This window comes from Hesperophylax consimilis, chromosome 1 (assembly GCF_061612785.1).
Source record: "Hesperophylax consimilis isolate HC1 chromosome 1, BYU_Hcon_1.0, whole genome shotgun sequence".
NCBI lineage: Eukaryota > Metazoa > Arthropoda > Insecta > Trichoptera > Limnephilidae > Hesperophylax > Hesperophylax consimilis.
Window position 1 is genome coordinate 34,435,953 of NC_142836.1, and position 17,632 is coordinate 34,453,584.

At 32.5% G+C, this 17,632-nt stretch overlaps 1 protein-coding gene across 1 annotated transcript; it reads left to right on the plus strand.

Annotated features, from left to right (window-relative positions):
• The first annotated feature begins 6,236 nt into the window (after nt 1–6,236).
• LOC149426719 (very long chain fatty acid elongase 7-like) lies at nt 6,237–13,269 on the plus strand. The gene is made up of 4 exons (XM_089646206.1): nt 6,237–6,288; nt 8,963–9,153; nt 10,724–11,023; nt 12,958–13,269. Exons 1-4 carry the CDS (start codon nt 6,237–6,239, stop codon nt 13,267–13,269), a joined length of 855 nt encoding a protein of 284 aa, XP_089502332.1.
• Nucleotides 13,270–17,632: the final 4,363 nt, after the last annotated feature.

The following is a 17,632-nucleotide window of genomic DNA, read 5'->3' on the forward strand; positions in this document are numbered from 1 at the left end:
AAGGGTATCAATTATTTTTAAGTCCCGTTGGCGTCATGTATCTTTTATCAGGAGATTTTTCAATGTGGATGAGTGTTTCAGGCTAATAATTATTGCTTACAAAAAGAATAGAAACGTTAAGTATCAGGCCTGTAAAACCTCCTTTAACGTTCAGTCTTCTTCTTACGAACTCCTTTTCGGTTCTGGTTTTATTGTATAATGTGGCAAATTGAGTTCTTTAGAAAATGATCTTTAATCATTGAAATGAGTGTGTCTGAACTTAGTAAAAATTAAATAAAACACATTTTTGGCGATGTTTTTTTCTTGAATTAATCGAAACCGGCGGCTGGTGTTAGGCGGGAATTTAAACTTTATCGTCATCTAAACAGGGAGTTTTGTTATTAGCGACCCGATTCAAAAATCGTCAATATTGGTGGTTAGTCGATTGAAATAAATAAAAAACAAGTCTCTTAAAAGGGAAGGTGAAATGGAGGTGATAATAGGGATAAAGGATTATAGAATTAATCATTTATCAATTATTTTTGTTTGTCCACCTCTATTCGGGGTAAACTTCCCTTTTGACGTTGGCGTTCATCAACGCCTTCCTTACCCAACACGGATTAATGGATAGAGACATCGCACTAGCAGTGGATTTCTCGTGATATTATTTGATTAAGACAGAATATCCAGTCCAGGTTCATACTTCAATTTTGAACAAACTAGTAGTACAAGATTCTTATGAAGACAGTTTGTTGTTAAAAATTGTGTAAAAAGTACAGAAGCCTACTTTTTAGTTAATCTTATTTACTATTAGTTGATCTTTACACTTTGGACATAGTGGTAATAAAGTTTTTGAAAGAAATATTTTGTAATATTTTATCAGTCAAGTAAATGTATTCACAGGACGTGAATAATGTAATGCGTTGGTACTAAACAAAGATCAACAAAGGTAGAATCTTCACAAGGCTGTGTTAACCCTAAAAACTACAAGTATGTAAGGTTAATTATTATGTTACAACGAAATAACATATTATGAAATAATGGGGAACCGGTTTCATAAGTATAGCTCATAATTTAACCATGCATTTTCATCGCGATTGGAAACCATCATATATACGAGTAGTTCGTCGGGATCTTTTAAGTTTTCGGTTCTGACGATAATATTCAATAGAATTACTTCCGACTTCAATAATATAATTACCCAAAAAACTATTTTTTGTTCGTTGGTTTGCCCTAAACTAGAACGTGCCTGCGTTATTGGGTGTTCATTCTATGATGTTCACATTAATCATATCGAAACTGAACAGCACGGTTTCTTAAGAGGAAATGGCTTGAAGGTAAAGGCTAGAAAAATACGATTACTCACACGATGAAATTGAAGTAAAGTCAAACCTTTCTTCTTTAAAAAAACATAGGAAGGACTTTAAACTCATCTGCATTTTTGACTCATTTTTCATGATTGACTCACCTATAGTGTTGCAACTCATCCCGTTCAATATCCCTTTCCATAGAATCAAAAATAATTAATTGCTTTTCCTCAATTAATACTCAACAATTTATGGATACCATTCACCAATGTTCAACCTTGTTGAATGTTGTTAACTTAATTTTTTTTTTGTAAGGCTTTATGATTTTTGTCAGTCATTACGCATGTAAAATTTAGTAATGATGCGGCAGAAGTCATGAACTCTATCAAAACCTTGTTCCTGTGTTAACTTGACATTATATTTATGACTTCTCTGCCCTATTTCGTCATAACTGTAATTTTTTAACTATCCTATATTGTAAATTTTCTCCTTTTGTATTTTGTATTAAAATATCATCTATATTATTATACACCATTTACGCATATATTTATACTATTACAAATTGAATTACGTTTTCGTTTTGAGGTTTTTCTTTAAACTAATATTGCTTTGAATAACAAACTTTAAATTTATATAAAGATACAAACTTTACTCTGGAGAAAAATATCCAGGCTGCGGATGTTTACTTTAACACAATAGTGTACTGAAATCTCCGACATGAAGCAATAAATGATCAGCACCTTCATGGAAAACTTTTGGAAATTCAAACGAAAATATTGTTTACCTAATGACAGAATGGAGATGTTTAAAATCGCGTGTTTGCAAAACCAATCAACTTAAAAAAAACATCAGAAACTTCTTTAGAAAGCAATTTCTACAAACGTCTTGTATATGGCTAACAAATCTTCCCAAAATGGTTGGTTCTACCAGACATAAAAAAAAACAGATTTTTAAACTTTTACTTGAAATGTGATCATGGTTAAGCCATTTTAACTAGATATTAAATAAATAACAGCACATGATAGTACAGTATGACGCAAACAGTTAAAATACGGAAACCAAAATAATGGAGCGTTTTCGTTGTTAATTTAATTTTCTATCCCGAAATAAAATTCTAATACCATCATAAAGATATTTGGCTAACGGTTAACAATGTGTGAGTACAGTTTTTTTTTCTTAATTACGAATAGGAATGCTTATTTAAGACATATGAGTAACCAAACAACAACGGTTAAAATGTGTGGAGTATTCCATTAAATGTATATTTTTTCTTATATATATTATTCTTGTCCAATGTGTGAGTGTGAGCTTATCAACTTCACTGCGATTAATTGACGATTTTTTATGAAAGAGTTACCGTTAAATCATTGATGGCGAACAAAAAACATTGGCATAAGACAATTTAGCATTGTTCTTTAAATGGTCTGCCCTAAATTCACAGAAGGCAATAAATAAACACGTTGTTGTTCGCTAAATACAGGGTTTTCCAATAACAGGTGTTATTTTGAATAGCCCGCTATTTAGGTAGATGTTACTTTTGAAGCTGTCATTTTGTGACAAGTAGAAACTACGCCATTAATAAAAATGGAACGATACACGCTTCAACAACGCATTGAAATTATTAAAACTCACTCGAGTGAATCAAATGCAAATCATCTTGAGTGATGAGGCCCATTTCCACCTCGGTGACTTCGTCAACAAGCAAAATTGTCGCATCTGGGGCTCGGAAAACCCAAGAGTTATTGTTGAAAAGCCTCTCTATCCTCAACGTGTGACTGTTTGGTTCGGTTTATGGTCCGGCGGAGTCATTGGACCTCACTTTTTCGAAAATGAGGCTGGAGCAACAGTTACGGTGAATGGATCGCTATCGAGAGATGATTAATGATTTTTTATGGCCGGAATTAGATGGTATTTATCTGAACAACGTTTAGTTTCAACAAGACGGCGCTACGTGCCACACAAGCAACGAAACCATTGATCTTTTACGATTGAATATCAAAATAACACCTCTTATTGGAAAACCCTGTATTACAATTTGTACTGAATTTCCATTTGATCTGCTTTTTATTAGAGAATTTCTGAGGAAAGTACTTTTTACATGTAGCGTAGAATTCAAAGTATGTTTTACAGTAAAAAGCTTTTTAGTTGCTTTCGCAAGCAGTTTTAAATACTTTTTTGTATTTTTTACTATTATTATTATTATTTTTTTTTATAGTGAATACCTCACAAGAGTCCCAACTGCTCCCGTCTGGAGCCAGTGAGACTATGGCATCCCCAATTGGGGGATGTTGTGAGGCTGAAGGTAAGTGGGGAAGGGAAAGAGGAAGTCGGGGAAGTACCTGGCTATTTAGATCTAGTCACTAAACACGGCTAAAGCCATTTGGAGCAACGTTTCAATTTTGAATGGTGGTCTTACACCAGGGCGATACTGGTAGTATCTTCCACTCTGGAACGTGCCGCAAATATACTATATATTATTTTAATTAATTAATTGTGAAATAACACAAATTAATCAAATAAAATTTATTTGCGCACGCCGGGTTCAAACCCGCGACCTTCGGAATGGCAGTCCAATGCGTTACCACTGGACTATGCCGGCCATTATGATGACCACACGATAATTTCTCGGAAAGAATTAATGACATTGACATATTCCTGTGATTTTTCAAAATGAAGAATATTATCCGTTTAAAGATCATGATCTGTGTTTTAATGTGATGAGTTTGATGACTTAACACGTACACGGCAATAATAACATACAATAACATCATTTTTACCATTGTTTAAAAGATTAACACATTAACAAATGTGGTTATAGCAAATAAGAAGATCCGCAATCTAAAAGAAGAATCCACCACAGGCTAAAAAACATTATTTTTATATTTGTATTTGCTTAAACATGATTAAATATATTTTAAAATTTAATTCTGTGGTTTGCTTTTGAAATAGCAAATGTCAATTTTTCGACTTTCGGGGGCCAATGTCACACTATAAAAATCTCTTTTCTTACTAAAAGCATTAAAAATCAAATTCTCTGTAGGCCTTGTGAAATTTGAAAATCTGTAAAAAGTTTCCTAAGAAGTATGCCACATAATTATCATTCATTAAATATTATGTTTATTTAATCTTTCGCTATTTATGCTTTAAATAACAATGCTTATATATAAATGGTGAGTACTTTGTTTTAAAAGTTATATCTTTTGACAATTCTGTTAAAATAACTATATATTTTGACTATTCTATTAAAATAATTTTATAGTTTTAGTATTCTATTAAAATAATTATATATTTTGACTATTCTATTAAAATAATTTTATATGCCATATAGTATATACATGAGAATATTAAACTAACATAGAGGCTCTTTTACTCAAAAAACTTATAATAACTGACCTGTAGAAATGATTTATTCATTAATATTATGATTCAATGTATTAAAAAAAGTTTATTAATAAACAAGTTCTGCCACCGTTCTGCCTTCTGAAAGGCATTATGAAACTGTCAGATAAGTTTGATACTTAAAAAACGTTATGATGTATCTTCTTGATTTGACCTCTCATTTAGAAACACATTAAAAAAACGTATAAACGATTTACGCACCATTCATCTTACAAGAAGAGAAAAGACAAATGGCGTATTTATTTATTGGCGTTAAATGCGCATGCTAAAATAACATCAAATACAATGCGACAAGCGAGACATGAAGTTTGTTAAAAACATTTTTTATTTGATTTAACCAAATAAAAAAAACTTTTATTTCCTCGTACATTTAAACATTGTATTCAGTCATCAACCTACCTAGAAAATATGGGGAGCTGCTAGGTATGGAACCAATTGCTATTTATTTTTTCTGATATCTTCTTTACCATGTGTGCTAAATTGCATCATGCAATTTCGTAAAATTAAACACATATACAACAAAGACATATGAATGTAACTTGGTGGGTTGATTAAAAAGATATTGGTTGGTAATATATAATATTTCATTGATTATTGAATGCCTCTGCGGAATGGTAAGTTCATCGGCGCTGGACTGTAACGCCTCGGTTTAAAAATTCAGATTGGCATATTAATACATGAAATGAAATATTAAACCTTAGTAATATCGTTTATTGGCAACCTATCCGTGATTTATTAATTCAAATTTATTTCTAATATATGAAACAAGGTTACTTTGTTTGAACCACAATACATTTATGTTTTAACAAACTCCTAGAGAGAACCAAAAATTATCAAACTTTCATCTTCTCCTTATCCTTCCTCTCGCCACATTCTTCAGCTTCACAAAACTCACCAACATATTGTCAAAGGTCCACTGATTTCGAGTAGTTGGATTTCTTGTGCGGTTTCACAATGAGGAATAAAATTTAAACGTTTTCTTTCATTGCATTCATAAATAAGTATTACCGTTTCATTTCAATTGATCTTTGAGATGGCGGTGATAATAGTAATGTATCATAATGCATAAATTATTACCAATTTTTGTAAACAGAAAAGTGACCGATGGAGTTTATTTAGCACTTGGTAAAAACCAAGTCATCATTTTTCTTTAATATTGCCAATATTTGCAAGTTTTGTATGACCACCAAACAATGAACCTTTACTTAGCGATGGCGATGGTCGGAAATTGGTCATATTAAATAATGATTCAATAATATGTTAAATATTACCACGAAAAACCATATTTTTTTATTGTTTTTTTTTAATATGTTCACGGAAGTAAATTGGGGTTAGTCGGTATAGACCCAGAGTATGTTTAAAGAGTTAAGAATATAATTAGCATTCATTGCGTGAATTACAATAAGTGAAAAAAATCCAGTCATTGTGAAAATGTGATATCAATTCTCCAGACAATGCGAAAAAACCAGCCATAATACGAGTATTGTCATTAAATAAGGATAACCTAAAACACTGAATAATTGTTCTTTCTAGGGGTCACCAAACTTCAACATGGCATCATTCATGCGCTCATTCACCGAGAACTATGGACAGAAAGGATTTAGTAAGTATTCTTATTATTCATGAATATTATTCAACACACTATATCTGCTATAGTTTTTGTAAAAGCAGAAATCGTACTACCTGCAGTACAGAAAATTGATGATAACGGGACATATTATTTGAATCTTCGCCCCTTAAATGGTGGCATTTATAAAAATAGACACTTTGACCCGGCCCCTGCTGCAATGTGTATGACATAAATAAGTTGGTCGCACAAAAGAGACGATTGACGAGGAATTAGACTTGTGCGAGACACAAGTATTCACACAACAATAATTATTGCTTCTTACCATTGGTCAAAGGGAACAGATAAATTGTCAGTTCTTTGGTGCATATTATTGTATGATCAATGTGAAAGTTTAGATTTATGTTATGAAGACAGATGCATTGGACAAAGCAATCTCTATAGCTTTTCCCATCAACGATAATGCTGAAAATATACGAATGTAATTTATGATAAATGTTAATCTTGTCATGTTGTATCTACTGAGAACATTTATGTTTTTCAGCAACATAATTATTTCCAAAATTTCACGGGAATATGTAGGATAGGATTTATTAATGCGGGTCTTGAAGAGGCCCGGATTATATGAAGGAGGAAAACAGATCGGTAGCTCGTTCTACATACGAGCTGACTTGCACAAAAATGAGTCGAAGAAACGACACGTTCTAATGAAGCCAACATTAACCGTGAACAGGTATTCCGCTGGGGTCTGTCAAGTTTCACGTACACTGGAGCACCGGGGATCAATGCTGCTAGCTCCTTAGATCAGGCTTCATTAAAATACCTGTAGTACAGAGTACGCTTGCCTACATTTGGTCTATGCATCAGAGGTGAAAATCCAATGGATTGTCAATCAGACGGACCGCCCTCCTTTGCACAGATCAAATAGGTTTATCAAGTACTTTGGGGCTCAAGCCCAGAGGTGGCTCTCAAATGCAATTATTGGGCGTACTTCAGATTTGCACAGGGTTAGCAGCTCATTACTATTGATGAATAGTTAGTTCTTTGGAGCCGCAGCTACTTGAGCCGGTCTAATTATGATATTCGATGGATGACTTCATAAATTAGAGAAATCATTTATTTCGCAAGGCTTCAAAAATCTGTGAGAAAATCAGAAAAAGTCCAGTGTGACTTGTTTACTTTTGCAAAGTGTGTTCTTTTGAATTATATTTTGTCAACAAAGAATAAGAGGTATTTTGTACCTCTGAGTAAACATACATTTCTCAGGTTTTGTCATAAAAATTAATGTTTTTAGAAAACCCATAAAATTTCGCAACCATGCTGTATCCTATTTGAATAAATAACAGCGTTTCGGTTGTAAAGATGGTGATCAATATACTAAGATTTCTTCAGAAAAAGACACATTTGTATGGTAAACATCACTCCTTTAATATCAAATAAATATCTGTTCATTAGCAAATATATTTTTGAAAATTTGTAGTTAATACGTAAATAATGATTCAGAGAGAGTTACTATTGAGAAATTCCATAATATTCATATTTTCTGTGCCACTTACGTCATGATCGTGTAGGTGTCAACCATGCTTTCAACAAGTGAATCATTCGAAAATAAAGCAAATTGCTTACCGTTAAAACTAATGTAAGGTACCTTGGTTTAATAATAGAGAGTGGCATAAAGTGAAAATTACAAATCAATGTAATTGTAGAAAGGTTATGAAAATTATTGTATACACTTTTGGAATGAGAAACATTTTAAATTTTAGAAAATTTGTTTTTTAAATTCGAATTTAGTATTGTTGGCTGTGGTAGTATATTCACATCATTTATTTTACCATTTAATGTTTGGTGTTGGAGTAGGAAATTTCTCACCTTCATTTAAAAAAAATCATACATCTAAATTTTAATACGGAGACATATAAACTGATTATATTGCTATATAGCCAATAAATTGAACTATATTGTACCGTTTATTTTATATTTTTTGGATATGTAAAAACATTATAAAAAAATTATAAATGCTTGAATTCTGCGAGTGAAAATGGCATATTATGGCGTGCGTTGCTCAAGACGTTTTGCAAACTTGGTATAGTAAGCCGCAAATCACTTGATTCTAATTTATTATTTTTGGAGAGTTCTTAACGAGTCGAAGGTTTGCTAATTTGCGTTGATGACAAAAAACACAAAAAAAATTTACAGTTTTTTATTAGAACCTAAAAACTATCGACTTAAATTTATTAAAATAATTTGCATAAAATTTTCTGTGCTTTTGGCGCAATCGCGGGGTTAAATTCATGTTTTTGCATAATCTTAAGATTACGACGATCGAAATTAGTACCTACTTATGGGATAATAATCCTTTATCTATATAATGTAGAAGCGCAGGTAGTTCACGAGAGTGGTTTATTTATGGTTCACACTCTCTCACCTACTAACTGTAAACTTGTAAAAACTTTCAGTAATCTTCATATTCAATATATTAAATGTATAACTATTGCTCTCGGAGTTTAACTGTATCTTCATATTCAATGTATTAAATGTATAACTATTGCTGTCGGAATTTAACTGTAGCTACCTGTTAATCTACACAAAATACATATTTAACAGTACCTAACTATAAGTACATCGTTAGCATTAATGTAACTACAATCTAAAAGCTTATTGTTGAAGATCTGCCTGTATCAGTATTTAACATCTGATTTTCTACTTCTAGGTGACGAAGTAGATAAATGGCTATTTATGAAGGACCCAATAAATACGACAATGATCTTGGCAGCATATTTAGCTTTCGTTTTGAAAATAGGACCTGCCTTCATGAAAAATAGACAAGCAATGGAACTAAGAAAAAGTATGATAGTTTACAATGGAGTCCAAGTTTTATTTTCTATGTTCCTGATATGGAAAGTAAGTAATACAAAATGTGTCAGTTTTTTAGGAATAAATTTATATTCATTTGATTCATAATTTTTTCGTGTGCGTACGTTATTGATTTATAATTTCCAGAATACAATTAAAATATTTATTTCGTTAAAACCTTGAATGCGTGTTTTTCACGTATCCAATAATTATTATGCAATAAAAACACAATTAAAGACATAATTTATAAATGCTTTTATAAGTGGCACACGTTGACAAAAACCATCATAATATTTCGTCATACAGCAGGTGCTATAAATATATGGCAGGCTTGTATATACGGCTTAATTTAACGATTTTTATAAATCTTACCTACTTTACAGTCATTGGAAGTGAAAATCCCATTGAGATCGATGTTCTCCCCATCTTGCAGTCAGAAGTTGGAATATACAAACGAAACGAGATTACAGGTAAAACGTTATTTTTTATCATTTACATATTGGCTATATTCCTTCTGGAAACAAGCAAATAAAGTAATTTCGATTCTTTGCCTCCTCGTATGTTGGATAGATTAAGTGACGTGGCAATATTCTGGATCCAGGAGACAGCATATCTATAAGCCCATCCGTGACCAGGAATTAGAAAACAATATTCGGCCCCTCCTATGGCGGAATTTTTCAGTTGAATTGTTCTTGAAAAGTTGTTCTTGAATTTCCAAAAAAAAATCGTTATATTCACATATCTATTGTACAATCGATATGTATATCTATATGGGACGTGTGAGATTGCACTAACCTTCCCACATCCTGGAATAAAAATTATTATTATATTGGAGTCTCTCGGAAGAACAAAACTACATACTTCCTTTCCACTTGTTTCGCAGAAATTCATCGCTATTTTTTTGTCGGTTCAAAGGTTCCACGTTAAATGCCGAATGTAGATCCGTTTCAGCTTTTGAAAAAATTACAATGAGAAGAAGAAGACAACAGTCATGTTATAAGCTTATTCCGATTTGATAGAAAGCTGAAAGGTACATTAGGGGGTGACAGATTACGCTATAAGGACAAAGCGTTTTATATAACTCCATATTGCTCGCCATACAATCCCATACAGACCTGTCACACCTAAAAAGCTGAAACGTACCTTAGGGAGTGACACCGTAATTACGCGGCTGTCACTTGCCAAAGTGACAGATCCTATACAAATAAATGATATTCCGCGGCAGTCTCCCAATTAATCTGACCCCCTCTCCTGAGGAAGATTATAGCGTAGTGTGCCACCCCAACATATAATACGTATATGCCTCGCCAAATTATGCTCGTATAATTTTAGAGCGTTATGTTTAGAAGGCTTAAAGTCGGCACCTTTCAAATGGCAAAAAAAAATGATGCTGAATGGCTATTTGATATTATATTTGAATTTTTTCGAAACAACTGGCCCTTAATGCACTTGTTTCGGCGTGAAAATACAACAACTATCCATGGATTAGAATCTCGCAAGGAAAAAAGACATGCTAAAGTTATGAAAGAACCGAAATTCGAAGGATATCTGGGTTACTACTTACAAATTTGAAAATTGTTATTTTTCTTAAATTTAAATCAATTTTCATAAATTTCAGTTTGCTGAAGCATCGTGGTGGTACCACTTTGCCAAGATGACCGAATTCCTGGACACCATATTCTTCGTTCTCCGCAAGCGGAACCGTCAGGTTTCCTTCCTGCATGTATACCACCACTCAGTGACCATGTACTTTTCGTGGCTGTTCCTCAAGTACACTCCCAGCGAGCAGGGGGCCATTGTGGGCCTCATCAACTCCCTGGTCCACGTGGTGATGTACGCCTACTACATGATCTCCGCCATGGGCCCAGCCTACCAGAAGTACATCTGGTGGAAGAAATACATGACAGTTATTCAGCTGGTAAGTCCGTTTTTATACCTTCTTCTTCAGTCGTTACCGCATTGCTGAAGATCGTGATCCCCACATCAATTTCCCTGGTGAACAAGGCTTATCCACTCCTAGCGGTCCTATGCCGCAAGGAGAGCCACGGACGTCTTCGAAACTTCCGGACACAATCACTCCAACACGTTTTATCCTATATTTTATTGACATCTTTGAAGTAGGTACGGCCACCGCGGTCGAGGGGTAAGGCTCTTGACTAGCAGTCCGGAGGACGTAGGTTGAAATTACTTGAAACGGCTTCAGTTGTTTTTGGTGACCACATCTGGATATCCAGCTACTTCCCCACCTTCCTATTACGCATCTCCTTCTCCCCACTACCTTCAGCCTCATAACGCCCAATTAACGATGCCATAGTCTCATTGGCTCTTGTTGTAGGATATGTATATATCTGTGCGGTAATCTTACACAAGGGGACACTTGAGGGATGTGTGTAGTGTTTTAAAGAAAGGAAAGGAGGGAACGCATGTTGTAGAAGAGAGGAAATATGAAATCTGAGCTCATGACTAATATGTCATTTAGAACCAGTTGCAATTTAAATAACTTAAGTTTCGTTTTGTTGTCTAGCTGAAGGTTTCTGAACTAATTTTTGTTAGTCGCGAGGACTGTTTCATTTTTATATTTTATTATTGTTTCGTTCCATCCCAATCGTTCTTTGGAAATTAATTTTACTAATTATTTACAATCTAACTTTCGACAGTATCTCAAAAATGTGTACAGCAGTAAATACTCATCGGACTGTTGGATGTCTCATAAATGTATCTATGCTTTTAGAACAAGAACTAATGGTGTTAAAAGTTGCTTTGTACGTGACCGTAATGGCCATATAAACATGATTTGCGTGAGCCTGCCTTCATGAATTATTGTAAACTCTAGACTTTGATTTTTTCTGTCATTGTGGTATTGTATCGCTGCATTACCTATTTTATTTGTCCGATTAAATTCTCTCCATTCAGTTCGACGAGCATTCAAAACATTGGTATGTGGGACATGTCATTGTTTCGAAAATATTTTTTGCTTGGGCAGTTAGAAACATGATAGAAGATACTCACAGGGCTAATAGTGAAATGTCGGTCGAGATAATTTCTTTGCAATGTAATACGCAAAGAACAAGAGGTCAATCTAATAATAATATCTTATCAGTCCCTAGATACCTCAACAACGATTATTGGAATTCATTGTTATATTAAAACATCGACACCCGTGTGTACACGTCGGAGATATTTGCGCTAGTTGTTGTTATTTGACCCGAAACGGTATTGATCTTTAAAAGGAACCCACAAGAAAAAAATGTGTATATTCTTGGTATGCCTTATATTGTCACGAATGTTGGTAATAGACACTAAAATCGCTTAACAAACGGAGTCTAGAAACGTTCGATATCAAGCTAAAAATCGTTTTTTTTATTTATTATATAAATAATTTTATAAGAAAGCAACAAAGTGAATCAAGGGAAACGATCACAGATAATCATAGCTACAATACTGTATTTTTTAAAAGTGGTTTCCTTTACGCATTCATACATTTATATTGAAAACAAAAAATTGTTGTTTACATTTATATTTTTCATTAAGTGATTAATTTTGTTATTTGTATTCTACCCAAGGGAAACGAAAGAAAAACCTTCAATTTATCGAAAGCATATTTTTGGTATTCATAATGTACATCAATTCATTATAAAGATTAATCAAAATAGGAATTTAGCACTAAGCTTCGCCTTAAAAAAACCTTTTCAGCACATAATGAATGTATTAATGATGTATTTCTGAAATCTTTAATCCCGCAGTAATGCGAAAATCACTGTGCTTGGATTACTTGGATCACTGTGCTTATTTATCAATAGACGTGTTACACTTTCAGTCATACATTCATATTGAATGTGTTTATTGTTGCAGGTCCAGTTTTGTATAATCATCGCGTACTTGTCTCTTCTGTCACTCTCCAACTGTGGCCATTCAAAGTTCGTCACACAATTCTTCATTGTGAATGCATTCATCTTTCTGTACATGTTCCTGGATTTCTACAGAAAGGCGTACAACAAAAGCACCAAGTCTCTGGCTAGCGACTCACTGAAGAAAGCGGCGACTAACGGTTTGGTCCCCAAGACCTCTTCCAAAGGCTTCGTAGGTGATAATGAAGCCTATTTGCAAATTTCTAAAGATGCCGATCTTATTAATAAGGCTGAACAAATGTGTAAAGTAGAATAAATGACACATTTATTACTAATGTCTGATCATTTTACAGTTTCAATTATGAAGGTGTTAACTTACTTAAAAAGCAATTATTTATTAAATTTAATATATGGTAGGTGTGTTATTTTATAAAACAATGATTCGATTTTGAAAAATTGTACTGTAATTAAGTATTTTTTGTACTTTTTCATGCGCATTTCTAGACAAAAGTTTAACACATTTTAACCCGTTGGACAATTTTGGGAGCTTTCGTCAAAACTTACTTGATTTTGTAAATTGTTCCGTCTTACCAAATAATGTGTTTATATATTTACAAAAATAGTATAAAGTATACCTTATGTGGCTTCCCTAGAATAGAATTATTTTTAAACGTATCCATGTGGATACGCTGGCTTTTAAAAGGTTAGAAAAGTTTTTTTTGTTGTAAAGTTGTTGTTTTAGTGTTAATAAAAAAAACATCGGCAAGCGACTTTAAAAACTTTGTATTTGTGGCCTTCAAAATGCTTATATTCTCAATTGCATACATACGTTGATTTGCAATACCTAGTAAATATCGAAGAGTCTTTCATTTCAAATCATTTTTCATGTCAAGAGCAGTATTTTATTTTGAAATACGTTTAAAAACAGCTAATTTATCTATAATGAAATGTACATAATGTGAAAATATTTCGCGCAGAATGTGTATTCTGACAATTTTCCCAGGACAAGTAAGTACATTGCAAAATATCAAAGGCCAATCGATGAAATAGTAATATCTGAAAAATTGAGACATTTTGAAAATGATTTAAGATTTATATGTACATTAAGTGACAAAGCGGTTTAATAACTGAATAAAAATGCTAAGTTGAAAACACTACAACTGGCAGGGAGAAAATGAACAATTATCTAGTTGTTAGATTTAGCTTTTGAAATATTATAATTATGTTATGTTTTATAAGAAATAAAAATAATTCTAAAAAAATTTTTTTTTTCTAAATGGCCTAAAGCAGCGGTCCGTAATCCGCGGTCGCGACCCCAAATGGAGAAGCGAATCATAATATTGGCTTTTCCAAAAAGTCAACAAGGTTTTGTATAAATTGTATCCTTCTAAAAAGTGAATGAAATAATGAAATCCAGCTAGAACCACCTAGAATCCGCCAACTCCGAATTTCTAAGGATCTATATTCATAAGCACACACTTCGCTACAATCTTTACATGATGCACACTGTAATGCTTTCCAAAACGTCAGCTAAAAAACCCTAAAAATAAATCACAATATCCCATAATTTACTAATCTAAAAATTAAGTAGGTACCTATGTAAAAATTTTACTGTAATAATGTGTAATCATTAAAAGAATAAGGCCATCGCATAAACCATTACAAATATAAGAAAGAAACCTACACATTCTAGATAGTGAAAAATACCTGGACCTACATATTTTCAAACGTCTGACCTTTAAACAGCTCATAGAAAAACTAAAACAAAAAATCATTCCTCTAATTATTCTACAAGACACTAATTAGTGTCTTGTAGAATCGCTCATTCTCTACCAACATAGGTAAAGAGATTCTTATACCCTTTTTAGCCAAATCCAGTCCCAATTAAATTATTTAATAGAAATATTTAAAATATTTGAAAATAATACTGAATAAGATTATAAAAAAACTCTTAAATTACAACCCAAACACCCCAACGACAAAACTATATCTATCTATGAACATATTGAAAATTATACGAATATAACATAAAATGCCTTTTAATCTATAAAATGGACGAAAGCAATATTTATAAAAAAAACGTCAAGTACACGGACACTACACAAGTTAAGGCATAATAATTAGTAAAATAATTAATACAGTAAAGACTGAAAGTGGTAAAAGAGGCATTGGCCACGTATACTTATTTACATTATCCTTCCCTACAGCCTGAAAATCGAGAATGTAAGTGAACAAAATTATAATGTAGGTGCATATATTTTGATTTTTCATTTTTTGACTTTATGTCCGGTTAAATCATCCCCACAGGAAAAACTAAACCCTTCCACACACTTTTCCACAAATGATCATCTGATCAAACTACATTATGCAAGTGTATTATATAAGCATAATAAATACAAAATAAAACAAAAACAACGGTGACCGGATAATTCATAACATCTTTAAAAAGTTATATAAAGTCATGGAAAGTGATGAAACAAAAACTTTATTAACTGGGTTAAGTAGGTTATGTTATGTTAGATTTAAAAAAAAAATCACCGTTTTTAAAGACTATATATAACTTTTTAAAAGTGTGTTGAATAGTAACTGTGTTGAGTTAGCATAGAACCGAATTTCCTTAATTATAATAAATAATAATTGCTTCCGGATTGAATTTCATTATCATGGTGATCTACAGTTTTGTAATGAAAATTTAAAAAAATATTAACTTTCATGAAATAAGCCCACATGGTATTTCTTGTGTTCTTCTTAATTCTATGTGTTCGCATCACTAAGAAATAACAAAATACTAATGAATAGAGCCAACCATCTATGTGAAAATCTGAGAACTAATAACTGTGTCTCCTTATAGTCAGGTTTCATTCAATCACTGTCGGCACACTTGGGAAAGGTTGGTAGGTTTAAAAAAAAACCTGTTGTCAGCTTATATTAAACCGTACAAGGTGAAATAAGTATCTGAAACTTAACCATCTCACCTACAGATGGCGCAGCTTGTATGTTGTTTATAATTTAACTAAATTATTAATAAGCATGTGTATCGAAGGTACCGAAAACCGATGTATTATTCCACCGGTTATGAACCAATAACGCCTCACTATAATTGGTTATTTTAATAATTGTAACTCATTTCAATATAAGTTATGGTGATTCATCAATAAACGAGGCTGTACAAATATGTTGAGTAAAATGAATAAATAAAAAAATAAAAAAATTAAGCTCAATACTAATTAAAATTATAAAAGTTCTTTAAAAACGCAGTGAGAAGTCAAAGCCAGTGTATTTTTAACTGAGAGTATATTTGATTTATTGGTTGTCATGCGCTTATGTTTAAAGTATATTTAGTTTATTTGTTTTCATGGGCTTATGTTTAATCTGTATACCTACACTAAATCGGATTTTGTAAATAGAAAGGAAAAAAACGACGATAATTTTTTTTTCATAAATGCCCTGGTAAAAAAGATATGATGAATTGCTTAATGTTGGTGGTTTAAATGTGCGCATAAACACGCCTCTATAATTATTTTGGTGGTTTAAGTGTGCGCATAAACACGCCTTTATAATTATTTTGGTGGTTTAAGTGTGCGCATAAACACGCCCTTATAATTATTTTGGTGGTTTAAGTGTGCGCATAAACACGCCTTTATAATTATTTTGGTGGTTTAAGTGTGCGCATAAACACGCCTCTATAATTATTATTTATTTTTCTCGGTCAGCAGTTCTAATGTGAGGGTTGCCATTTTGTCGTCCGAACACGTGTATAATTTCAAAAATAAAGCATCGATTAAGCTAGCCAGTTTTTATTACAATACTAGCTTTACCCCGCCACGCGTTTGCTGTGGCTCAGTCTGTATATGCAGATAGGGAAACAATAGCGCTAGGTATTTAAAAACAAACTTATACTCAAAACGAATGCAATGTTGTGTCAATAAAGTAATGGGTGGAAGGACTTTCGGAGATTTAATATTTTGAACAAACGAACATTTTTATTTTTACAGATAGATAGGAAGAATTTTTTTTACTAAGAAGTCTTTCTATATTTTACGTCGACTGATTGTATTCTACGGTTCGAAATTGTCTCGATCTGTTGGTGTTTAAACTAATTTTTAAAATAAGCGTACTGAATATCTTAGAATGATTAGTTGAAAAGATATTATCTTGCTCTCAATGAACGCAAAATAGTAAGTCAAATTAATCATTATTATAAGTAAGTTTTATTTTCCCCGGCTTTGCCCGGAAATCAATTGTAGACAGTAATTATAATCTTATTTTGAACGCCAAGTGTGCGAAATTTCGTCAAGAGTTATCAAAATTCTTGGGAAAAGGAGTTGGGGGTAGTTTTTATCAATTTTGAGAGTGACCTTCCTCCAGTTTTGAAGATCAAATATACTAAATTTCGCCAATCTCGGAATAAAACTGTAGATTTGTTTTAATAATCATGCGCACACCGGAAACTCTTCTTGTTAATATATATACACCATGTTTCACGCTCTTACCGCGAAACTTTGGAAGTTGGTGACCCGTGAAAAATCACGGAAATATTGTAATAATTGAATTTGTGAAGCTAAAACATCGTTGGTAAACATTAAAAATAAATAGTGATCCAGATTTAGATCTGTCAAATTTTTAAACAAAACAAATACACATTTCAAATATAGAAGTATGATTAGTAAAATTTAAAT